The sequence below is a fragment of the Ostrinia nubilalis genome, chromosome 7, assembly GCF_963855985.1.
Source record: "Ostrinia nubilalis chromosome 7, ilOstNubi1.1, whole genome shotgun sequence".
NCBI classification, from domain to species: domain Eukaryota; kingdom Metazoa; phylum Arthropoda; class Insecta; order Lepidoptera; family Crambidae; genus Ostrinia; species Ostrinia nubilalis.
In genome coordinates, this window is record NC_087094.1 from 3,662,653 (window position 1) to 3,689,972 (window position 27,320).

Sequence of the window (27,320 nt, forward strand, 5' to 3'; positions counted from 1 at the left end):
TGGTTTCTTATTTTCTACAGATGCGTAATTAAATTATCTACATTATACAAAAAGTTTCATCTCAAAATTTCCAAAATTGGCGAAGTTATTGACAAAAAACCTAAAACGGCTCTCTTTACGGTATTGCCTCGCGCAACGGACCATCCGTGCAAGACAAGGACAAAACATATTGCTATCTCACGCTCTAGAATGTTCGAAGCGAGAGGTCCGATATTTCTGTCTCGTTTCTTCTCTATTTTTTCCTGAACATTCCAGATTTTCCAGAAAAGTGTGAAAGAGAAGCTATTTTGTGGAAGTGAGAGATCAGATAATGCAAGAAAGAGGCCTACCGAGTGAGTAAGCGAGAGAGCCTGATGGTTTTCGCTACGGTATTGCCTTTTTGGCGAAAATTTCATGTTCATTTTCTTAATTATGAAACAGATTAGGTTAATTTGAACTAATTGACATGATTAATTCTGACTATTCTTGACGTCGCTAACATTCTCCCCCGCAGTGCGAAGCACTCCTTCCTCCGGATGCGACGTCTTGGCAGGAACCAGGACTACCACTCGTCGCGTCGGTCGCCGCAGCACTCCTCCGGGTGTTCGCACGTCGAGGATTCTTACTCTGCCGTCCGGTCCAGGATATACTCGCAGCACTTCCCCTCGTGGCCAAGTGTTTCTTGGTAGCGTCGCGTCGACTATTAATACGATGTCGCCGACTTGAGGGTCTTCGGTCTCCCGGCCGGCTATTTTCCTCGGCATCAAAGTTGGCAGGTATTCCTTCAGCCACCTTTGCCAGAAGTGGTCCGTCAAGCGCTGCGCTGTCCTCCAGTTCGCCTTCCCGACGAGATCGTGGTCTTCAAACACGCCCGGCGCCATTGCTCCGCAGGATCTTCCGATGAGGAAGTGGTTCGGCGTTAGGCTTTCTTCGTCTTCGGGATCCATACTGATGTGGGTGAGGGGACGTGAGTTCACGATATGCTCCACTTCAAGGAGGAGCGTGTGTAGGACCTCTTCTGGTGGTGATTTTTCTTTAAGAACGGTCATTAATGATGTCTTTACCGAGCGGACCATTCTTTCCCAGGCGCCTCCCATATTCGGACATCCAGGTGGGATGAATCGCCATGTGATTCCTTCCCTTGAGGCGGCCTCTTGCAATTCTCTATTGGCCCCCACGAAGTTAGTCCCGTTGTCGCTGAAGATTATCTTCGGCGTCCCTCTTCGTGCAGCCATTCTTCGCAGGGCCATGATCATGGAGCTGGTGCTTAATGAATTAGCCAGCTCCAGGTGTATCGCTCGGGTCGTTAAGCAGGTGAACAGGGCTCCCCATCTCTTCTCAGTTCTCCTCCCGATCGTGACTTGCATCGGGCCGAAGTAATCTACTGCTGTGCAGGTGAAGGGTGGTTGATGATGCTGCAATCGTTCGGCCGGCAAGTCTCCGGTGGGTGGTATTTGAGGCTCTCCCTTGTGGACTCTGCACCATTGACACCCATGTGTGATCCATCTTGTGGTGCTGCGCAAGCCGAGTACCCAGAACTTCTGCCTTATTTCGTTGATTATCGTTGCGGAGTTGCCATGGTAGAACCGTTTGTGATAGAACCCTATGATGAGCCGGCAGATTTGACTTTTCCCGTCCAGTATGATCGGGTTGGTTCGTCCTTCTCCCGAACCAATCTTCCTGGTGCGCGTCCTCAGTTTTAGGATTCCGCGGCCATCCAGGTATATGTCAATCTTCTTTAGTCGGCTCGAGTTCTCCAATGGCCTCCCTTTTTCGAGGCAGCAAAGTTCTTTGGAGAAGCTCTCCTGCTGGCTCCTCTTGATAAGCTCCTCTTCTGCCCTATGTATGAACTTATCTTCCAGCGTTAAGAAGACCTTTTCTTCTTTCTTCTCCCGGGGAACGTGACTCGGTGTTTTCTTCCATCTTCGGTTCCTGACGATGTGGACACTTCTTTTTTCCGCTACTCTTCTTCTTAGCAGGTCGATGAACTGGAATATGCGCGCTGTACTGCGTAGCAGTCGAGTCCAGTCGGAGAATCTCTTCGGGTCCGGAGTGACTTGTGGTATGACCTTCAATGTGGCAACAACTTGGGGATTCTTCTCTTCTCCGGTGAGTTCTTCTTTGACTTCAAAGCGTCTCGCCGGCCAATCTTCTTTGTTTCCATATAAGAAGGCGGGACCTTTGAACCATCTTGCGTTTTCATCAAACTCGTTCGGAGTGCCTCTTGTGGCATCATCTGCGGGGTTTTCCTTTGTCGGCACCCATCTCCAATCTTGAATTCGCGTCAGCTCTTCAATTTCCGCGAGGCGATGGGCCACGAACGTCTTGAATTTTCTCGGGTCTGCTTTCAACCATTGAAGGACGGTGCTGGAGTCTGTCCAGAAGGTCCTTTCTTCAATCTCCAAATCGAGCTCCTTCTCCACCGATGAGGCAAGTCTGCTGCCCAATAATGCTGCTTGCAATTCCAACCGTGGGATAGACACTGGTTTGCTAGGAGCTACCCTTGCTTTCCCAGCAATCAATGCGACGCGTATCGTGCCGTCTGGGTCTTCCGTTCGCCAATAGACGGCTGCGGCGTACGCTTCTTCACTCGCGTCGCAGAACGTGTGGAGTTGCCCTCTTCTGGTTCTTGGCGACAGGCACCTTGGGATCTTCAGTTCCTTTAGTACGGCGACGTCTTCCAAGTATCTGATCCATGCGGCGACTTGTGGTTCGAGAATCTTCTCGTCCCAGTCGATCTTGGTACGCCAGATCTCCTGTATGAGTTTCTGGCCCTGTATTAGGATCGGCGTCGCGAAGCCCATGGGGTCGAACGTAGACATGACGGCGCTGGTGACTTCCCTCTTCGTTGGTACTCTTTGCCCAGCGAGTACTTCGGGCGGAGTGTTCCTGAAGCCCACGTTGAAGGCGAGTGCATCTTCTGTGATTAGCCATCTCAGCCCCAGGGTTTTCTCTTCCTTGCCCAGTTCGAGGACTTCCTCCTGTCGCTGATCTTCAATTCCTTCGAGAACGGTTGGTTGATTGCTCCCCCATCCTCTCAGGTGGAAGCTCGCCTTGTTGTGGATCGTCTGTACCTCTTTCGCGATCCGCTTGGCTTCTTCTACCGTTGTGAAACTTTGCAAGTAGTCATCCATATAATGGTTCCTCCGTATTGCTGCCACGGCTGCCGGGTGTTCCTCCTTGAAGTCTTCTGCGTTCTTGTTCATGACATAAATTGCCGTAGACGGTGATGACGTTGCCCCGAAGATCACTGAGGCCATGCGGTACTCTTCCGGTTTGCCGTTCCTCTTGCTGCCGCGCCATAAGAACCGCAGACTGTCCCGGTCTTCTTCCCTCATTTTGATGCGTAGGAACATCTCCTTGATGTCGGCGACGACGGCGACTGGACCTTCCCGGAACCTGAGAAGCACTCCGAAGAGCGACTGCAATAAGTCAGGCCCAGGCAGCAGCGCATCGTTGAGGCTCTTCCCGTTGAACTTGGCGGCGGCGTCGAGAACTATCCTCGGTTTCTTCTTTATCGGGTGCATCACCGCGAAGTGAGGTAAGTAGAATGTTCTCCCTGGCGTCGTGGTTTCTGGAGCTTTCTCTGCATATCCATTCTTCAGCAGATTTTCTATTTGTTCTTCATACGAAGTCTTCAGTGCTGGGTCCTTGTCTAATTTCTTCTCCATGTTGATGAGACGCTGGTGTGCCTGATGATAGTTGTTCGGTAGAGTTTCCCTTTCATTTTTCCACAGCAGCCCAGACTCGAACCGTCCATTTGGTAGCCTCTTCGTGGTCTTCTCTAGGACGTCGAGTGCCCTTTTGTCGGCGTCATTACTTGGCCGACGTGCTTGCACCCCGAGCGACTCTATCTCGAAGTGCCGGCGGACCAGGGCTTCTGTTTCGTCTTCCATCAACCTGCTGTGGTGCACGAACTTGACAGGGACACTTCCTCCGGCGTCGCATCCGTGTAAGACCCATCCCAAGCTGGTCAAGGAGGCAACTGGTTCGGAGGCCTTCCCTTTGCGTAGTCTCCGCGTGACTATGAGCCCCCAGTTATCTTGCCCGATCAGTAGTTGTGGTTCTTCCTTGTCGTAGACCAGCTTGTCCTTGATCTTCTGTAAGTGTTTACACTTTTGAAGCATTCTTTCTTCGACCCCTTGTTTCGCCAGCTTCAAGTTGTCGATAGTTCTTGCTTCCATGTTGAGCTTATTTCTGCAATGGACCCCCTTGATCTTCATGTTGATCTTCTGGGAGTTGCTCTTCTGCATACCGTTCCCCCCGACCATCTCGATGGTGATGGCTTCCGGCTTCCCTTGCGCCCCAATCTTCTTTGCCACTGATGAATCCAGCAGCGTGACGGTGGATCCTTCGTCCAGGAGCGCGAGCACTTTTGCTGTCCCTTTGGGCCCGTAGAGGTTCACCGGCGTCATCTTCAAGTAGGCCTTTCCGCAGCTCGTGGTGTGTACCGACGATACAACTCCTTCGGCGGGCTTCTCTTGAGTCTTCGCCGCTGCGGGCTTCTCTGAGTGAAGACTGATGTGATGCCATCTCATGCACTTCTTGCATGGTTGTGCCCGACACGTGTTCCTTGAGTGCTTGAAGCGCAGGCATTTGAAGCACATTCTTGCCTTCTTCACCATTTCCCACTTATCTTCAACACTGGCTTCCTTATATTTCTTACATTCGTACAACCAGTGGTCCTCACGGCACTCTGGGCACTTCTTCGCGTCAGTCTTCGGTTCTTCACGGCGTCCTTCTGTTTGTTGGACATGGTGAACCGGCCTCTTGAACATATTTCTCTTCTGGTCCCAGGACACTTCCGGGGGAGCGTAATCACTGTTAATATCTGCTTCAACTTCCATGAAGTCATACATGAGTTCGAGCGCTGGTTTTCCCTCTGCCCGGCGCTCGCGTTGGTACATCAGCCACCGAGACTTCATGGTCGGCGGCATCTTCTCTATTAGACACTCCACGGCCCCTGGTGCGCACAAATATTCTGTCTTGCCGAGTGCCCTGATGGTGGCCACGGCATTGCGGACTCGGCTGGCAAACATGCAGATCTCCCCTGATGACTCGTTGACCCTTGGCAGCCTTTCCATCTTCTTTAACTCCGCCAGGGCTATGGCTCCAGGTCTGCCGAACCGGACCTCCAGGCTCTTCATCAGCTCTTCTGGATCCTCGGCGGTGAACAGGAGGCTCTTGACTGCCTCCCTCGCGTGTCCCTGGAGACACCTTCGTAGTCGCGCCAAATTTTGTGCCGGCGTGAAGGAGCGCGCGGTGTCTTCATATGACCTTCTGAACGCGAGCCATTCTTCACATGCGCCATTGAAACTTGGGAGGTCGACCAGTTGTCTCGTGAGGCCACCCTCTGCCCTCTGTGACAGCTTGGTGATGGCCATGGCTAACTCTTGAATGTCTGTTCTCCCTTCCGTAGGTAGCGGCTGTGGCGGCGGCGGTGGCAACACTTGCGGCGGCGGTGGCGGCGGCAGCGGTAGAACTTGTGGCGGCGGCGGCAGCGGCGCGGCGGGCGGCGGCGGCGGTATCGGTTGTAGTTCCGGCGGGACCCTCTCGGCGATGGTGTTCGAGTGGTCCAACCAATTTTCGACCTGCATTTGCCTGTACTGCACTTCTTCTGGATCCTCTTCCATGTCGGAATCCAATTGGGCCAACTCCAATTCCGCTTTGGCAACTTCTAGTTCCTGGCGGGCCACTCTTAATTTGGCCTCTATTTCTGCCCTTCTTCTTGACGAGCGGACGGAGCGCGTGTCCTGATTCACTCGTGACAGTCGCGGCGTTTGTTCATGCACTTGCGGCGTGGGTGGCGCGTACTGTCCTTCAACAGTCGGCACGGTGGTCACCGTAGTCGCGGGAGTCGCGGCGGCGGCAACATTGGCCGCGGTGGGCGTGGAGGCGGCTGCGGCGGCGGCGGCGGCAGCGGCGGCGGCGGCACGTCTCTTCTCTGCTTCCGCGATACGGGCCCTTAGTGCTTCGTGTGGCTTCGTGACGTCGGCGGTTATCTCCTCTGTGTAGGAGCGCGGTGCTGGTTCCCCTCTTCCCAAATGCACGCCGGGCTCTCCCATAACCCGGGTGCTAACAGCCGGCGCGGCGTGGTCCCTGGCGATGCGCGGTGAGGACGCGCCCCCGGCGGGATACGGGGTCAGCGTTGATGAAGTATCCGTGGTTTCCGTCGGAGTACTTCCTCCATGAACCGGCGGCGACGTAATTCTCCCTGCGGCGGCGGCGCTAGCCGCGGCGGCGGCACCTCGTAGCTTCTCCGACCTGGTGACAGGCATCTTCGCTATTCCCGTAATCCGGCTACTCGAAGGACCAGGAAAATGTGGTGGATTGCAGTGGACTGTATGCGTTTGTGTGTGTTCGAGAGCGCTGACCGGACGATGATGACTGCCGTTGAGAGCTTGCCCTTACTATGTCAGGCGTAGTAGGTGCTACTTGCAGGAATAAAACCACTATTTCACTTGCTGAGACTTCTCGCGTTTATTATTCGCTTCCTTTTCTCAGTTCTTGCTTCTTCAGATCACTTGTTGCTTGGAGCACTTGTTCTCTGAACTGAACAAAACAACACATGCCAGCTGGAGCGGTCCATTCCGTATTTATGGGGAGCGGCTATCTCCGTCCCGCTTTCACACGCTATTGCTATCCCTGTCTTCGGGAAATCCACAGATTTTGCTGATTTTCTCCAACTGGCAGGTAGTTTTACAATGGTTTCTTATTTTCTACAGATGCGTAATTAAATTATCTACATTATACAAAAAGTTTCATCTCAAAATTTCCAAAATTGGCGAAGTTATTGACAAAAAACCTAAAACGGCTCTCTTTACGGTATTGCCTCGCGCAACGGACCATCCGTGCAAGACAAGGACAAAACATATTGCTATCTCACGCTCTAGAATGTTCGAAGCGAGAGGTCCGATATTTCTGTCTCGTTTCTTCTCTATTTTTTCCTGAACATTCCAGATTTTCCAGAAAAGTGTGAAAGAGAAGCTATTTTGTGGAAGTGAGAGATCAGATAATGCAAGAAAGAGGCCTACCGAGTGAGTAAGCGAGAGAGCCTGATGGTTTTCGCTACGGTATTGCCTTTTTGGCGAAAATTTCATGTTCATTTTCTTAATTATGAAACAGATTAGGTTAATTTGAACTAATTGACATGATTAATTCTGACTATTCTTGACGTCGCTAACAGTGATAGTAATTGTTTTTGTCATCCATTGTGATGGTAAATATCTATTGGCATTACTTTCTGTTTTATTATGAACTCCAAGAATAATACTATAATGTTTCATCAAAATCGTTAAGTAGTTGTTGAGAGCAAGAGCAAAAAACATCCATCCAATCATCCCTACTAATTCCTGAATGGTGGAGTAATACACTCAACATCAAATAAACCGCACCTTCCGCGACGCGAACTTTAAAGATTTTCTTCTGACACAATCATGGTACCCCAACAATATTGGTGTTGTTTGAAAGCCCAATAAATATCCTCAAAGAAAAATACATTTCATTTCTAAATAAATGATTAACATATACCATAAATGTGACTTGAAAATAGACCTCACTTTGGGCTCACCTCTGGGATCAATTAGACCAATTTTTATGGTTATAAAACCAAATAAAGATCTCACGTGTCGTCTTTAACAGATGGATAGCGATTAATCCCAACTTAACGGTTTTAGTCTATAGTCATAAAAAATGGCTATAGCGTAACTACCTATTTTTTGAAGAAGTGACTCTGGATCCTTTTAAAGACACATTTTTGGGGTAAAAACCTTTCCTTTAATGAAATGAAGTTTAGAACTAGGCTTTCAAATGGTACCAATGTTGGTGGGAAGTGGGGATGCATACGTTTGATAAGTGCTTGTCGCGGGAGGTGCGATTTATTTGATGCCGAGTGTAGATTGGAAAAATAACAATATGACTATTTTATGGTCTAACGCTTAACTGAGTGCCAGAGGTATAGGAGCGGCACGGGAGGATTTTTAAGATGGTCAAACGTCAATGAGACTTCAGATCTCCTTCAGATTTGTATGCTCTGACTCGTCATAACCTATGTCACCCCTCCCGTGCCATGGGAACGGCACCTAAGCCTAAGGCGCTATACCTTAAAATATACTGGTCATCATAAAAATCGGCCCACCCGCGACAAGCACTTTCAAACGTATGCATCCCCACTTCCCACCAATATTACTATACTATATTACCATTTAAAAGTCTAGTGCTAAACTTCATTTCATTAAAGGAAAGGTTTTTACCCCAAAAATATGTCTGTAGAAGAATCCAGAGTCACTTCTTCAAAAAATAGGTAGTTACGCTTGAGCCAACTTTGTGGCTATAAAACTGTTAAGTTGGGATTAATCGCTATCCATCTGTTAAAGAGGACACGTGAGATCATTATTTGGTTTTATAACCATAAAAATTGGTCTAATTGATCCCAGAGGTGAGCCCAAAGTGAGGTCTTTTTTCAAGTTTTTCAAGTCTCATTTATTGTATATGTTAATCGTTTATTAGGAAATTAAATGTGTTTTTCTTTAAGGATATTTATTGGGCTTTCAAAATAACACCAATATTGTTGGGGCACCGTGATTTTGTCAGTAGAAACGAGTTTTCCTGTAAAACGTAGGTGGGCCGATTTTTGTTATGACCAGTGTACTTTTGTTATTTATCCAATCTACTTAAAGTCTCATTTTGAGTGTCGAGACTAAGAGGACCATGAGTCACTAAAATAACAAATGAGTGCCTAAAATACGAAACCTAATTGTTCAGTCTGAGCTTACATTGTTCAGTCAAGGTTTGTCGTCGGATTTATGCTGTAAAGCAAATTCGGATCCGTGATCAAAACAGTCGCATTGGTATTCTCCATTAATCCCGATAGCATGGTCCGCAAATGAAGATGGAGAAATAATCATGTCCAGATTTTGGTACTAAAATCTTCGGTAATATGGTGGTAGCTAGCCAGGCAGACTTAGAACGAGCCCTACCACCAACCAAATCGAACAAGGAAATCTGCCCTTACTGGAAATGGAACCCGGGACGTGCCGGGACCTCTGGGTCTGAAGCAGGTGGTCTTATCACTAGACCACAGAGGCAGAATAATTACTTCATTTATTTACTACTTAAATTGATTGATTTTTTTATGGATATTTCACATACTCGATGACCATTGCCAAGATATTTTAGTAAAAGACATACAAAGATATTTGAATATATCGTTGAATTATACGTTTGCTCACGGTACCGAGTGTTAGACATTCCAAAATAATACTCGTGCTTTGTTCAAATACCACAGAGTTGTGTTATTATCTGTTCATTATAATTCCATATCCACTTCCAGCAATTTTGAACTCTATTCTCGCTGCATAAGAGTGTTCATTTTAAACCACGCTCCTAAGTCATTGTTGCAACTAAAGCACAGCTCCCGAACTGTGGCAGTGTGTAGCTAACTTTATGCTGAATACCTGCCTATGATTTAGCAGTTTTAGCCCCACTTCCTCTGCGCTATATTAATTTATTTAGTGCATACTTGCACTTTCATAGCCCAAGCGAGAGAGTTTAAACTAGTTGTATCACTAGTTGTTATATTTTATGCAATGAAAAAATGTGTTAATTATGCAATTTAACATCGTTGTATGCGCTTTTACCAGTTACCACGTGTATGCTTGGTTCATATACAAATTTTATTAAATAGTTACATTATCAGATTCAAAATTATTATGTCAAAATGTGGACAAAGATTCCTTAAATTATCTTCTGTGCCTATAATTGGACTCACTGCTTCAGTATATAAACATAATTATTTGTTCTAACAGCCTTTGCTATAAATCAAAAGCCGAATCAATAAGCACCAATTGTTTCACAAGCGAACTTCAGTTTCAACTCCTGTACCGTTTAGGAAATAATTTGTTATTTCCAATCTCTTCGCCGAAGTTCCGAGCAGTTGATTCTTAATGATCCACTTTTAACCGATTGTTACTAAGTCCCTAATTCTGGTGGGCTTCAGTAACGTACTGTGCCCATCTAGGGCCCCGTATAAAAAAAAACAACAACAACAAACAAAAAGTTTGTCGGGGACCCGTAACGGGAAATGTCTTAAAAAAAGATCTTATCAAAGGTTATCAAAACTACAGAGCTTTTCAACTGCAGGTGTTAGTTTTTTTTTTACTATAAGGGGTCAACCCTCGATCGCAAAGCTCTGGCAAGCGAAGCGATCGACCTAAGCTTAGGCGCAGACCACCGACTTTTAGTTGGCCGATAGTTGGGCCCGATTCTAATTTGTATGAAGAATCGGCCGATGCCAAATCGGTGTAATGTGCGCACTTTCATACATCTCCATACTGATTAACAGTCCGACCCAACAATCGGCCATCTAAAAGTCGTTGGTCTGCGTCTAGGCTTAAAAAACTCGAAAATTCACGCAGGGCGTCTAAACGGCCCTGGGGCCCCTGTAGCCCGGGCCCCGGCGGTAGCTACGCCCCTGTTGGAGTTATTTGCCATTGATTGTTCGTGACGCCCAGTGGTTACTTATTTAAGCCAGCTTTGACTACGCAATTAATTTTACCGCTAAAAGTGTAGGAGGAAGCCATCCTGTAATATTAGAACAGAGGTTCCACTAATTAGTGTAACTTGATGTTTTAAGGTTTGAATGTAAAGAGAAATGGGCTATTTTTAGACTAATACAGTGTACATTAATTAATTGATAGTAGACGGAATCCAAGCCATTCAATTTTGCTAAAAACGCTTCCAAGGCATAGTGGCTAAAATGTTGTCTATCAATCTGGAGGTATAATCATATGTACCTACTAGATTTTAATATCCATGTGATATTACAAAATTAAAAACCTTGATATTAGGTACCTTGAAGTATCTTGGTTGGTACTATTACTTATTCTGTGCTTAAAGCTTTAACTGGTTTTCTTGATCGATATTTTTGAAAAATGAAGGAAGGAAGACCTGGTACTACAAGTACACAGCTATAGTTAAATTTCAACTTAAACACAATGAAAACTGCTTGAATCTAAAATGCTTCAAGTACTTTTAGGCTATTCAAAGCTACAAAGTTCCGCTATTAACCTAACCCGCCTATTTCATGCCTATAAATCAGACCCGTAACGGAAAAGTCTTAAAAAAAGATCTTATCAAAGGTTATCAAACTACAGAGCTTATCAACTGCATGTGTTAGTTTTTTTTTTTACTATAAGGGGTCAACCCTCGATCGCAAAGCTCTGGCAAGCGAAGCGATCGACCTAAGCTTAGGCGCAGACCACCGACTTTTCGTTGGCCGATAGTTGGCCCGATTCTAATTTGTATGAAGGATCGGCCGATGCCAAATCGGTGTAATGTGCGCACTTTCATACATCTCCATACTGATTAACAGCCCGACCCAACTATCGGCCAACTAAAAGTCGGTGGTCTGCGTCTAGGCTTAAAAAACTCAAAACTTCGCGCAGGGCCCCTAAACGATCCGGCCCTGGGGCCCCTTTAGGACGAGCCCCGTATTATTGAACGGCGGTAGCAACGCCCCTGTTGGAGTTATTTGCCATTGATTGTTCGTGACGCCCATTGGTTACTTATTTAGGCCAGCTTTGACTACGCAATTAATTTTACCGCTAAAAGTGTAGGAGGAAGCCATCCTGTAATATTAGAACAGAGGTTCCACTAATTAGTGTAACTTGATGTTTTAAGGTTTAAAATTAAATGTAAAGAGAAATGAGCTATTTTTAGACTAATACAGTGTACATTAATTGACAGTAGATGAAATCCTAGCCATTCAATTTTGCTAAAAACGCTTCCAAGACATAGTGGTTAATATGTTAGCAGCTCAGGTTTAATCATACTAGATTTAAATATCCAAGTGATATTACAAAAAACCTTGATATTACCTTAAAGCTTTAACTGGTTTTCTTGATCGATATTTTTGAAAAATGAAGGAAGGAAGACCTGATACTACAAGTACACAACTAAAGTTAAATCTCAACTTATACACAATGAAAACTGCTTGAATCTAAAATGCTTCAAGTACTTTTAGGCTATTCAAAGCTACAAAGTTCCGCTATTAACCTAACCCGCCTATTTCATGCCTATAAATCAGCACAGTCTAAATACCTAGTTAGTCGTGATTTCACCGAAATAATGAGTACCCATTTCCTCTGTTATACAACGGGAAATTTGTCCTTTGTACACACGACAGTTAAGCCAATTGTTTCGAACGTGTTCGGCGTTATGATCATTGTTCTTTGTCACATAGGGACTATTATTACCTGTATGTAATTTGTAGGGTCTGTGTAGCTTGTTACTACATAAGAAATAATAGTGCTCAGTCGCTTAATGGGTATTTGAAGAAGGCCTAATTAGCTACGGAGGCTCTAATTTATGTCAGTTTATGTTAATTTATGTATTATGTTTTTGTTTCATCTCATTTATCAACATAATTATAAGAGCTACGAGTATTTTCTTTTTTTGGAGTTAAAATTTTAAAGCTATCATCAAAGTCAAAGTCAAAATTTCTTTATTTGTTTAGACTAATAAATAGTTCTTACAAATCGTCATATGCTCTTAAGGAGCCTCTAACATGTCTCATAATCTTTTTACCCTACCAGCGCTTCGAGACCAACATTTGGCAAGTGCTGAGAAGAAGCGCCGCAACAAACTCAGTCACCACTGTCTGCCGGTTAATATAAATAAATAGAAATAGTAGTAGTAGGTACATTCGATTCAGGAGCAGTTCACTGAATTTACCATGCATTCTTGTATGGTGTATCATAAGAATGGGTATACAAGATTGCGTGGTATATTAAACAAGGTAGTGACGTGCTAATATCTAGACTTACATATTAAGGTACTAGTAGAAATGACTCGCATACATAAATTTGAATAACTTGGATTGACCAGTCCCCGAAAGCAGCGCCTGTTCACAGACATGACGAGTGAACCAGCCATCGCTTCACTCGACCATATTAGAGGGAATGTAACGACCCGCCTCACTACGCCGTGATATCGTTATTTTTCATGTGAATTAAGTTTCCTTTCAGTTCAAGTACTTACCTACTTGGTAGGAACTTGAGATCAAGAGAAGTTGTTACTACACAACGCATATAAATTGTCTTCTTGATAAAAAAAACCGTTTTGTATGAAACTAGTTTTCTGCCCGCGACTTTTCTCGAGTGGACCACTATCACTTGTGGACCCTAATTCATCCCCATTTTATAAAATCAGTTCTTGAGTTCTATGCCTATGTCATAAAAACTATCTGAATGCCAAACAGCTTATTCAGTTCCGAGGTTTGATCCGTGAGTTGGTAGATCAGTCAACTAGAAACAAAAGTGCCGAATTTTTCAACTCATTAAAAAAAATATAACTGTACCTACTGCCAAATACCTCTTTCCACTTGACAAACAAAGCGGCGTAGCAATGTATTCTAATAACATTTCAATAACAAACTTGTAAATCAGCAGACACCTCCTGGACATAAATATCTGGCGGCTCAACTCGCGTAAATTGACAGGGGTCCAGGATTTGTGGCCGCCATCTTATGGCGAGTGGACCCCAATAACTCTCGCCGCAAATTCACGAGTTTTCAAATGACCGATATAGCTATTGTATCTATCGATTCTCCGTTCAGATGTTTTGGATGGACTTAAATTTTTTTAGTGTACGGATTGGAAATCGTATTTTTGGGGGATTTTAAAAGCTGCTGAAATAAATGATGTAAAGTAGCTGAAATAAATAAAAAAGCTTCGCGAGCATTCGTTTGAAATCGTGCCGAAATCACCTTAAGTTTTAGCTGGAAAATTAAAAAAAGTAGAGATACAAAGTAAAAGATAGTAAAATAAGTATACACAGTCCCTGTATGAAGGTACTCCTTTAGTTAGCAAAATTCCTGTGTTTGCGAAAACCAGTGATCAGTTAGTATAACTTGAAAACCAGCACATTTAGCACATTTGACTAGGTAGGACATTATTGTTGCAAACCAGCATTCCTATTGTCCTATTGTACTAGACTAGCTTGGTAATCCATGTATCAATAGTCTTCTTAGAAAAAAAGCACGCAAAAAGCTTTAGTACAAGTGGTCAATTACGCAAAATAAAGGTCAATATCGCAAACTTCGACCACTATTTGACCTTAGTTCCTTGAAAAGTGATCGGGTAACAATAATTCGGCATTCTGTTTGCGGCGGCATGCGGGCGGTAAACATGTCTGTTTGAGTTCGAGCCAGAGCTGTTTTCTTGCTGTGTTGTTCAGCGCAGTTCAGCGATTGGGGTAATCACTTAGGTACATACGAGTACCTTGTATTGCAATTATTACGTTCAGCATAACATGGTTTTGTACAAAAAGAAAAAACGAGATAAAATTGAAACAGATTTTATAATTATCAAAATGCCATGCATATAGTATAGTGTCGCAATGAGCGATGCGAGCGATGGTTTTGGTTCGCAAAGTAAGAGTAGTGTTGATTACTAGTTACTACATAAATAGTACTAAATAATAACTATATTTTATAGAGGTTTTGCCGTGATCTGGGGGCACGGCAGTGCCCCCACCAAGTCGAGCAAAAAAGCGGCACGGCCGTACCATCCTTTTCTCGAAGCAATTCAGGCCATTTTCGACCGCCTGTAACTTCGTTGTGGATAAAACTAGAAGGCTGAATTTTCATTAGCTATGCAGGCATTGTAAAGACACGGTATATTTAAAATTTCATTCAATTTGAACCAGTAGTTTAAGAATTATAACGGGTCAAAGTTACTTAATTTTGTCACTCACTGACTGACTCACTGACTCACCGATCATCAAAACTCTAAGGCACTTCTAGCAGACCTAGAAGCTTCAAATTTGGAATATAAGTAGTGTTTGGTGTATGAATCAAGGAAAAACTAAAATATTTGGGGGCACGGTAGTGCAACCGCCAAGTCGAGTAAAATTTTTCAATTTCGGTCCAGTTTTCTAGATACATAACTGCTGTCTACAAAATACAAAAAGAAATGATATTTGGGGGCACGGTAGTGCAACCGCCAAGTCGAGTAAAATTTTTCAATTTCGGTCCAGTTTTCTAGATACATAACTGCTGTCTACAAAATACAAAAAGAAATGATATTTGGGGGCACGGTAGTGCAACCGCCAAGTCGAGTAAAATTTTTCAATTTCGGTCCAGTTTTCTAGATACATAACTGCTGTCTACAAAATACAAAAAGAAATGAGATCCCATCAAAAACAATACTTGTCAAAAAAACCAAGTCTCGCAACTCAGTTGTTCTACGGTAAAAAGTTGTGAGATCCATGTAATACCAAGTCCAGGCCAGGAAATCTTTAACGTTTTACATAAATATATTGACTTGGCCATCGCATGAAAACACGTGTAAATTAAATTATTTAGTGCGATGGCCAAGTCAATAATTTATGTAAAACGTTAAAGATTTCCTGGCCTGGACTTGGTATTACATGGATCTCACAACTTTTTACCGTAGAACAACTGAGTTGCGAGACTTGGTTTTTTTGACAAGTATTGTTTTTGATGGGATATAAATATGCGCTGCCTAAGGGCCTAATCTAAGAAGCGCAGTGATGCAGGGTCCAGCTATTTTTCAGGATACTGCATACATCATCAGCGTAAATCTTATTGTTATTTTATTAATGTTTCTGTAAACATTAAACCAAACCACACATTATATGTATAAATAGCTGCAAAGTAACAACATTAAAAGCGACACAAAAGTTAGCCTCATCGAGATACGAGCAACACAAATCAAAAGTTTCCCGCCCGCGTGTAATGAATTAGCACACTCTCGAACTGCATTAGATAACGCCCGCTATAATTATAGTCGATTGATCGCGGACCGCTCGCAGTGAGCGGCATTGGCAACGCCAATGAAGCTATAACTATCAACAATGACGGGTTAGAGGCGCCGCAGACGAAACATTTTGGTAAAAGGACGGTGAACTACTGTCAAATTGTATGAACTACTGTCAAATTAGGAGGTGCAAAACTGTCAAAGTTAGATTAACTAATGACGAATACCTACGCTGACGACAGCTTCCATTGTGGTGGCCATTGTCACCAGTTCAGTATCTAAGCGAGTGGTCTAACCATTTTCCTGGGTCAAAAAAGAACCACTCTCAATTTCCACGCGGATGACGTTAAAAGGTTTAATGCTATTTTTTTTATGCATAACAAGGCAGGTACTTGACCACAATCGCACCTGATGTTAAGTGGGATGCAGTCTAGGATGGTACATATCTGCCCATAGACAAATCCTCCCCAATCTGACTGCCAGTGTGGGAATAATCCAAATCCTCCATATTTTGCTACTAATAGATAAAAGAGGGTTGTGCTGCTGAAATAAAAACTAAATGACTCGATGATGAATATAAAAATTAATAATAACCATAAGCATAAGTTAATCTAATTCTTCATTTCCCAAATTAAAGTAACCGGTAAAAGTATATTTGACAATCGGAACGGAGAGATCGGACATAAACCGGTGTCCTATTTCACGCTGACTTTTTTCCGTTTTTGCTCCCGTCACTCTGCCCTGTGACGCGGTAAAGGCCATCAGCGCTCTATAAAAACGGCAATCAGTCATTCCTTTACTGTGTTTAACTTACTACTGTATTGTCACATCTTTATTCGACTATTTGAATATTGTGTGCTATAAATGATTGAGCATTTCTTTTTGAGTTGTAATCATCCAATTAATGATGATTGAGCATTTTTTTGTACGTTGTAATAATCTTTTCGCATAAAAATGGTGTTAAAAAAAAAATTCCAAAAAGCAGATTTACAAAAAATATCTCGCTATTCGAAATTCGAAGGAAAAAACTCAATTGTTCATGTTATTGTGTTGAATAATAGTAAAAAATGAGTTTTTTCTTGCGCATTTCTAATAGAGAGTAAACTTCCATTATCTCAATAGAGACCTCTATTATCTCAATAGAGATAATAGAGGTTTATACATTCTGTCCACATGCAGTCGCATTTTTTCATAGGCAAAAGGCGCGATTCGGAACGCACGAATAAAAACACGTCATCTGAACCAGCTCTCTATTGAATAAATGAAGACAACAGATTCATGAGAAATCCATAGCGTTTGCATTACTTGCAATATGGCTTGTGCCAGTGTTATTACCATTTTATCTGACCGATAGTCATATCGTCTGCAAAGAGCCTTATTCCCGACGGGCAAATTTTACAGCGGCGCTTATGACGGCTTTTGAGTTCATAAAGTGCATGATAACGGGGCATTTGAGCCGTATGTTTGGCTTTTCATTGCCAATGCGCTCCATTTTAGCAACAGAATATGTAGAAAGTTAGGAATATTGTATTTCGATACTACACTCAAATTGATTACATGTAAGTGCATGCGATTGACTGAGCTAATTGGATAACAATTTAATTGAAATTGGAGTGAGGTGTATTAGATTAATCCTAATTACTATGAGATGACTGGTGGTATGAAGGATGTAAGTAGGATGAAGGATGTAACTCATACCTATAGTAGAGTCTTTCGTGGCTCTAGAAAATATGATTGAAATCACCAGGCACCTTTCAGACACCATTTTCCATCTAAAATACACCAACATATGCTATTCCAACAAGTCTACTCCTAATAGGTAGGCACTATTTCGTTTCCATACATCTTTTTGTCGTGATGCATCAGAGGGCCTTGTGTGAGTTTATATCAAACGCGCTCACTAGTGCGTCAAAAAATGGCATTAAATGTATAACGGATTGTACAGCGCCCCTAGCGGAAACGTTCAAGTACAAAAAATTGCATACACTTTTTTAACGCGCTCACTAGTGAGGTCGTTTGATGTAAATTCACACTCAGGCTCCTGAACACAGTATCAACTTAAATATAACACAAGCACGAGTAAAGCTATTTTAGCATTGTAGCAAAAGCAGAACATGCAAGTTAAGTGGCACGTTACAGCCAAATATAAACGTAACAAGCTGCAGCGGGTTCCTTTATCAAAGATACACATCGTCCGGCGATACTCCGCCGTAAATTAAGGGAGCTCTCGTCCTTATCTTTAGTGCCCTGTCCACTCGCCGCCGAATTAACTAATCCCGGTTACTAGTGTGTGTTGTGTCGCTATGATCGTCATTTGTTTTTTTATGATTTATATTAGAAATTGTTGTGATTGTGACGCTTGAAGGGATAATAAAATATCGTACATTGAACTCAAAGATCTGTCCATAACCACTTCCTAAATAAACTCTATTTCTTGTCTTTCCGGCCCCTGTCCACTCGCCGCCGAATTAACTAATCCTGGCTACTAGTGTGTGTTGTCTCGCTATGATCGTCATTTTTTTTGTAAAATCGATGATAATAGTTTTCTGTGTGACGTCATTCTGATCTTCATTTGTTTTTCGTGAAAAAAAACGAAGTAGGTAGCGCTACTAAGCAAAACCCTAATGAAGTATCGTACATTGAACTCTATTTCTTATCTTTAGTGCCCTGTCTACTCGCCGCCGAATCAACTAATCCCGGTCACTAGTGTGTGTTATCTCGCTATGATGATAGTTATTTGTTTTTTTTATGATTTGTATGTATTAGAAAATGTGACGCTTGAAGGGTTAGTAAAATATCGTACAATGAACTCTATTTCTTGTCTTTACGGCCCCTGTCCACTCGCCGCCGATTTAACTAATCCCGGTTACTAGTATGTGTGTTGTGTCGCTATGATTTTCATTTGTTTTTCGTGAAAGCAAATTAATGATGATCAAGAATTTGGCAGATTTTTGACGTTTGTCAAGTTAAAGTAAGATGGTGCAACCCAACCATAGTAGGTATGTCTTTGTGATGCAATTCTGATCGTCATTTGTTTTTCGACACCAATCGCACGACCATCGCATGAGCCTCGCTGCTGGTACCTACCTTCTGTGTGTGATGTCGCTATGATCCTCATTTGTTTTTATTCTGAAATCACCTTGAGTTGTGAGTGGGTGACGTCATTCTGATCATCATTTGTTTTTTTCTTGTGTAAATAATTCAGTTGATGCGTTTTGAAGAAGTTCTAATAATTTTTTTCCCTTGATATAGGTACATAGGGTTTCCACAGAAGAACCGGAGGTGGATGACGTCAGGATGAGCTCAGCAGTCTGTGCGTGATGAGCTTACAAGTGCCAGCGTGCTCAAGTCTGCGGTGAGTCGAGACGAGCAGTATGCGGTGCTCTATCCACGGTGAGTCGGGATAGTGAGCGGAGGCGTCTTCGATGGTCGGGCGTGGAGCTGGGCCAGAGCTGTACCCGTGACCAGTGAAGTGACGGTTGCTTGCTGCCGAGGAACCAGGAAGGTCGGTTGCGATCTGCGATGGTCCCTGAAGGCTGGATGCTGGCTTGTTGAAGACTGGAGCTGATGACGCAGTGGCGGAGATGGTGAGGATGGCGGAGGCTGATGCCGAAGATGGTGGCGATGGAGGTTGCGTCTCACATCACGTCGGGGTCACCAATGTGGGATATAATGTTCATCCACAATAAGGAAGCTAGATGTTAGTGCTTCCTTCCGAGCGGGTGTTGTGCTCGGGGACCAAGGTCCAATTTACACCATCTTGGTTTGCCTATATATACTTGGCGGGATATAAAACTCCGTCACCGCGATGCAGGTTTGTATGAGCGGCGGAGTGTGCCATAGTGAAGTAGTAACAGCGCCATCTGTTGGTCACTAGTTTGTAGTGGCGTATCGTCCATGTCGCCACACCAACAAACAGATTTAGTTTTCGTCCACAAATATCCAGAAAAAGGTAAGCCTTTTACAACTCGAAAACTTTTCTCGCGAAGAGATTACTAGTAAAGGACAATGTTCGTTCTCCATACATTGTTCGCCGTTAGATCAACAGTGCCGAAAAAATACTTTCTAGGTTCTAAATGACACAAATCTTTATGTAAGAACAATTATTCCTGGCGGACCAATTCTATAAACTTATTGATAGCAATTTTGTTATCATAACCTCTTACTTACTAGTATTGTATTATATTATTTTATGCACATCGATTTGGGAGATGTTCTGTATTGTAGTTGTCGCAGCCAAATTGTATTATAATATTAGACGGGTTTTGGAAACAGCTCGGCGTTCCACTTTTATGATTTACTTACTTACATTTTGCACGTAAATAAATAACATGAATCCTATGTTTACTTTCCACTCTTGACATTTAACACGTGACTTACCAAACTAACTATCTCCATGGTTACCGTCTTAGTCTATGCATGACTAGGGATTGAACAACTTTTAATTGAATATTATTAACAATTCGCGATAATTATTATCGATTGAAAAATATTCGGTATTTGAATCGAAAGATATATTCAGTTTTATCAATATCAAAATATTCAATTTTAATAATAAAATAAATATTATTTACTACCACCTATGAAATGTTCTGAAAATTGCCTGGAGCGCTCCCCCAATCCTGGGTTTTCCCTTTCCAAGCTGAGAGGACATCATTTTGGTTCTATCGATACATTATAAAGGTAAGTACTTAATATTTGAAATGTATTACCAATTATTGTTATAAGCATTTTGAGCGAATAAAACTTTCAATTCTATTAGAACTTTAGACATTTCTCTCACTTTAAGCGGCATTGGATTTTTCATCGGATTTTGAAACTGTTACAGATATATTAAAGATGATCCCATATTATTGTCATTGTCTATATCAGTGTTATGATCACAATTCTTTTTATTTTATTCATGACCTTCGACCAGTTAGACACATTAGATAGCTTCTTGTAGTATCGTGCAATATATTTTTAACTTTTAATTAAAATCTAGTCATACTGTAGCAATTTGGACGATTTATTTTATTTACAAGATCGGTATCTTATTGTCTATGATGACCGCAGTCAACATCACTATTACATGGATTCCTAACAATGAAGTACGGCTATTTTTAACTTTTAATTAAAATCTAGTCATACTGTAGCAATTTGGACGATTAATTTTATTTACAAGATCGGTATCTTATTGTCTATGATGACCGCAGTCAACATCACTATTACATGGATTCCTAACAATGAAGTACGGCATTGCCTTGTGCCGATTTTACATAGATTTTATCGACACAAATTATGGAACTTCATAGGATATGGAGCAGGCCACGCCCTAAAATGTCCGGATGTCGTCATAGTATTATCACAGAATACATAACAGTAGCAACAGAAATTGCACTCCTTTGTGTAGGATCAGATGCCGACATTTTAACGGTAATAATAATAATGCAAAATATCCAACGCACATGGTGCATTCGAAATCGCACCTTACTACTACGCTCACAAGAGCGCATTTTTTTTGTGTTTAGAATTGATCTACGTCACCGCTCAAGCGTCAGGGTTGTATGAGCAAAGTAAAATAAATAAATAAAAACTTAATTTTAAGAAGCATTTATTGTATTTACGATTAGAAAACTTTAATCTAGTGGAGTTTGTATAATCGTACCATCTCTAAAGTACCTATTAATAAACTTCAGTGTTGCGATAATTCGAAATTAAACAAACAGTTTTAAAAGGTGTAGTGTCGGAAAATAGACACGGTGAAGTAAAGTTAATGTTTTTATTAGCTAAAATAATTTTTTTGCTATAGTTTTTTGTCATAAGTATTTCAAAATAATTTATTATTTAAAAAGTGTAGTTTTTTTTTATTATTTAAATCACTACAGTTAATTATTATTCCTAAATATTACAATTTTTCATTAAAGAAGAATAACAGTGCTGTTGGAACAATAAACCTTGATTGCGACGATGATCGACCGAGCGTGTATAGAAATACGCGTGCGCAAACAGGCGCGTGGCGGCCCGGACTGATTTGCAACTTGAAGTTGTCGCGCGCTGTAGGTAATTATCTCGGCCGGCATAGGCGAGTGACGGAGGCCTGGTATTATGGAATACATATAAAAGACTTTTAATATTTCATTTTCTAATCCTCAAGTGTCCGTTACAATCTAATTAATATTTAAGTATTCAAAAAGTAAGAGATTAATTTTGATACTTTACTGCTGTGCCCAGGAATCTAAGGCGGTTTCTGACAATGTCCTTTCATTTACATCAAAACACCTTATGTAATCCGAAACTCGTGTAAGTTAACTTCAAAGGTAAGGCTCTATATCACCAAGTTTGCTTCGCAAGTTAAATCGACCGGCTCGTAAGGTACGCGAAGCTGCTTTGACTTTTCGGCACGTACAAAGTTGATCTGTTTTAGACTAGGGTATTTTTATCGTTATTTAGTACATGCTTTACCGTTTTTGCGAGTGATGATGGAAGATGTTTTGCTTTGGAAAGTGCGAATAAGATGTGGATGGGTTAAGGTGAAATAGTTTCAACTATAATCAGGCCTGTTCATCTTCGCGAGTTTGCATCGAAAACAAAACACGCGCGACTACCCCTCCTGAGATACCAAATCGACAGGACAATCACGAGCGAGTATTGACGCACGCACGTATTCTTCACCCATTTGCATTGTAAAGACAATAAACCATATGTAAAAACGGTGTTGCAATTAATACTCTGCAGTATTTTTTAACTGCCTGAATAATATTAGAAACACAAAATATAATTCATGCTTATTCATGTATTTCCTCCGCCATTTTTCGTAGTTTGACACCTCACGTCACACATCATTTTACCGAAATCAGCCCTATGTCATTGGCGCAGTGCCGATCACTGACGTTTGCCAACAAAATGGTGCTCGACTCTTGAGACAAGCTAAATGACATCATATTGTTAACGACATTGAGCATACATTTTTTTAAATACCTTCGCGAAGAAAATCTTCTGTACGAAGTACTTATTATTATTCTGTGCTATAATTCAGTTACTGTATATTGAACTTTATTCCCCTTATGGTCCAAAAACAATGAAAAACTAGAACTTGTTATGCCCGTTAAAGGCTTTTAAAGTCCGTATTACAAAATTAACTACTTTCAACATCAACTTCATGTATATGATTGGTTATTTTAAAAATTTCAACCAAAAACATTGGCTGAAATCTTATATATACTAAACGTATAGATTCGTCATAAGCTTATGGCAGTCCTGAAAAAAAAAACGCCTGAAAATATAAACTCGTGGTTTTTTCATCCAACTGCTGCCACCTGAGATTATCAGTACATCGAACAAGTGAATATCGAAAAGACAATGTTAATTTACGCAAAAAACTTTTTCATTATACGGGACTATTCCCACCTCTCATTCTCACTGCTCCAACTCCTGTGTAGCCAGGCCAAAACCCAACCAGTGAAGGTCAAGTTTGTCCCGGGGGAAAGTTAAACTGTCATTGGGCTCAACGAAATGAATCAGAAAAACATAGGAGGAGTTCGAAATTAAGGTATACTTTGAAAATTATAAATAACTTGAAAAAATCGAACTGTCTAAGGCGCGAATTGAACCCACGACCTTCCTCTTGCCGGGCGACTGCTCTTCCAACTGAGCTACTTAGACACTGTATGAACCCGTCGAAGTTTTCAAGTGTAATACGCTGTTACGGCCAGTGTTTGAGATGCGACTCTTAACGCTAAAAATTAAACAAATAAGGTATACTTTTTATTATACAAAACATTTTAACAAATTAAACCACACCGCGAATATTTTAATAACACCGGTACATTCGAAAGTTACACGACCGCCTACCTGCAAAGTTCGGGCAAGTGGAAGCCCTCCAGTTATCATTAGCGCAAGTTCGGAGACCGTAAGCTCGTGATGGACGCGTGTTGGCTCTTACTATACCCGTTGTTAACAACTACAAGTTTTCATTTCGTTAGTCCCGTTGCAAGTACATAAAAGACAGGATAAGTTATAAATGACATACTGTTTTCATTAATGTATAACATAGTTTGATTCTCAGACAATAAAATCGGATAATATTTTGCTTAACTACAAGTGCTCTTGCACATTTTTATTAAATACGTTTAAATTAGGTTTTAATATTATTTGTCCAGTCAATTTATAGCTTAAAATTTTATTTAAAAATATTTATTTATTTAAATATTTATCTCTTTTAAAAAGACGATCATAACCTTACAGCACATTTCGTTAAAATACCTACTAACAATATACTCAAGAATACAAAATACAATGTAAAAAACAAGTTCAAAGCTCATATGCTGAAACCAAGGTGCCATTAACAACGAGTTTACTCGAGTCTAAGTCCATGACGTATGTGTTGTCTCTACGACTGCATACTTGCCGGCTCCTGCTGAACTTTTTGTTTAATACTCTTCTACTTGCTCATTAAAGTAACATGTAAGATTGTTGGCGAAATCAGACATACTTTTCCGTTCAATGAAGCTGACGCCCGTATTCACAAACGATGCTTAAGTGAAGCAGTAAAGAGAACGCACAGCGTTGAATAGAGCTCTGTGAATGGTTCGTGTGTCACCTCATAGTAATGTTTGTGAAAACGGGTGAATATTAATGCTGGGTTGCACCATCTCACATTAACTATAATAAACGTCAAACGTCAGTCAAACTCCATATAGATACGGTTAAATTACTTCATCAATCTCCAAACAGTCGCTTATGATCGCATAACCATTGCTTTTATTATCTATTGTCTCGTTTTGCGTGGTGCAACGTAGTTTTAGAAAATTTTCTGCTTTGTGCGAATATAAAATGCTTAATATTTGCACACTAAATTGAAGACCTGAAGGTTGAAAAACAAAAAAGAGATATCACATTTACAATCGTGTCGTTGTTGTAATAACTGAGGTCACAACTTTGGTGACAGACTTTATGACGTCTGACAAGCTCAATCAGACCGACAGCTTAAGGTGCATATTTCTTTTCAGGCTGAAAAATTTTCCAAGAACAAAAGTGCAAGAACTCGGAGCCTTTATACGTAGTAATATTATGTATTATTTGCTTTAAATTCAAATTAACAGGAGTGAGAACAATCCGACAAAGTGATTTCGTACTAATATGTACGTACCTATGCCACCTATTGATTGAACCTAGATCTAACTACTTGATAGTGGTGATATGTTTTTTGTATGTAATAAATACAAATTACACACACAGTAGGTATATCCATTTAAGTGTAAAAAAGAAGTGTCTTTTACACAGTGGTGTAATGTTTTTAAGCTCTCGATCTATCTGTAATAAGTCACCCTTATCGTCACCGGCAACGTTGCACTAGCACGACCTGCCCACTTAATTTTGTCCCTCAATTAGCGAGTGGATGTCATCTTTTGCGTCTCATTTGTCGGGATTAGTCTTGTAGCGACTGCCGGGCTCCGGTTATAGGCAGTTATAGCCGGTTATCGCCGGTAAGGCGCGTCTCGACGGCTAATGGTGGCTGTGCTGTTAATTGGACCCGTCTTTTGGTAGGTTATACCTTCATTACGTTCTATTCCATTTTGTTAGATAATAATGCCGGAGACGTCGACGGTTTCCAGTGTCGTTTGAGTGTTTCACTGTCTCGAGTTTCTGAGAGCGAGCGATAAGGAATTTTATGTTTTTAAGAAGTTTGCCCGATGAAATCTTTTATCGGGCTATTGCTGACGGACGGAACTTTGGAAACTCGCTCAATGTAAAAGAGATTAAATAAAGTATTGTTGGTTCAATTTCGAAATTGAAATTCCTATCTTACTATGCAAACTTTATTGGAGGATTATTAGAAAGCGTAACTCCAATATTGATAAGGGTTGATGGATGCATACTGGATGATAAATAGCTCAAAATAAATTCTTTTTGTAGCCGCTCTACCTCTTTCTTTTCGTAAAGTTTTTACTCAATTAGAGGTCGAACAAAAAGCTTTACATTTACTCGAATATTTCATATAGATTATAATAACTTTATTTCAAAATCTAAAATAAACTTTTAAAGCAGACGGTTAGTATTCATAGACGTACCTACTCAAACTTACAAAAAAATCTACTACTTATACTTATACTATAAAAGGGCTTTCACTATGACCTCCCCTAATATCATTCCCCAATTAGCTAGTGGATGTCATATTTCGCGTCTCATTTGACCGGATTAGTCTAGTGGCAACCGCTAAAATCCGGTTATGGGTGGTTACACTCACGGTAATAAGTGGGGGTGTATTTCCGATCGTGGTAAAATGACTCATATCGACAAAGTGCGAGATATTTTGTTAAGATGAAGTCTACTGTCAAGAAATCATTGACCTCAATGGGTGATTTTGATATTATTTAATTGTAAGAATAAAATCTGTACAATTAAGAATATATAACGGGAAATACCCGCCCTAGCTAAGTATTGTAAAGCACACAGACAGGCAACACAAGTCACTGGTACTATGGACTTTTAAAATGGGATCTACAAATTTTGATCCTAGACCACTTACTTTCCCCAAGAGCCGATATTTTAAATGCAATCTGCATTTGGCACTTAAATTGATAAATAATATTAAATTACTATGAAAAATCATTTATCAAATCAAATCCTCATAATTGTGTTACGTTGTAAAAACGTTCATTATCACCGCGCTTAACCCGATTGATTTGTTATTAATCCACTTTAACCAGAAACGAGTCTCGATTAATAGCTCCCACTGCATATAAATGAAAACGAGCTCGTTACGGTAAACCGGAACGAATTACCTTTAAATATATGACACTAGATTAAAACGACACAAATTTTAGAGCGCATGCAAATGCTGCAACTATTTTACATGTGATTTACAGCCGCACTGTAGACATTACTTAAAATGGTCGTAAAAACTGTTCAGATTACACCAACAGGCGTATGTGTCACATAAAAGGCAGTAATGGTCGCTGTAAATATTGCTACTATTCTGGCGACCGTGCTCATTTTTGCCGAAATGTGACCGCACACGCCATATCACGACGAAAATCTCTTTTTTTGACGTTATGGACTCATACGTTATTTCGCGAAATAACTGAGGGTTAACTACGGATAACGTTTCGAGACGAAAGCTTTTCTTTTCGTACTCATACGATATACGAGTAGAGATTTTGTAGTGTGGAAAATATGAAGTTATTAAACTGCAATTGAAATTCATAAGCCAAAAGCACACAGCTAGCATAATTTGTTAGTAGACGATGCCACAATATGCAAGCAATTTGCTAAAGTCAGATACCTTAAATAGTGATTCAGGGGCAAATGCGCCATACTTCAAAAGCATCACTTAAAATGACAGTTTCCTCGAAAATAAAACTTGGAAAATAAAATGTATCCTAAATATGCACCTAAACACAATGCACTGAGAATTTTCAATGGAAGTTTCTATAAGAGGCTACTAGTTCTTGGAGTACCTTCCCTCTGGATTCTCATGGGAGCCGAGAACGGGCTGGAAGTAGGAAAGGATGCGTTCAGCTGAGTAGTTTGCAACTTTATCAAGTTTGCTGACGTCGCAGCGTCTTTTCTGGATTTCAT

At 41.4% G+C, this 27,320-nt stretch overlaps 1 protein-coding gene across 1 annotated transcript; it reads right to left on the bottom strand.

Moving 5' to 3' along the window:
- Positions 1–431: 431 nt before the first annotated feature.
- Positions 432–27,320, bottom strand: LOC135073466 (uncharacterized). Its single transcript, XM_063967649.1, has 2 exons — positions 27,200–27,320; positions 432–5,923 (listed from the first exon to the last, which is right to left on the bottom strand). Exons 1-2 carry the CDS (start codon positions 27,318–27,320, stop codon positions 450–452), a joined length of 5,595 nt encoding a protein of 1,864 aa, XP_063823719.1. The 3' UTR covers positions 432–449.

Coding starts and splice junctions, on each gene's coding strand:
- LOC135073466 (XM_063967649.1), bottom strand. CDS start 27,320: ATGAAATCCAGAAAAGACGCTGCGACGTCAGCAAACTTGATAAAGTTG. Junction 5,924..27,199: donor CATGAGAATCCAGAGGGAAG/GTACTCCAAGAA, acceptor TCGCGGAAGCAG/AGAAGAGACGTGCCGCCGCC.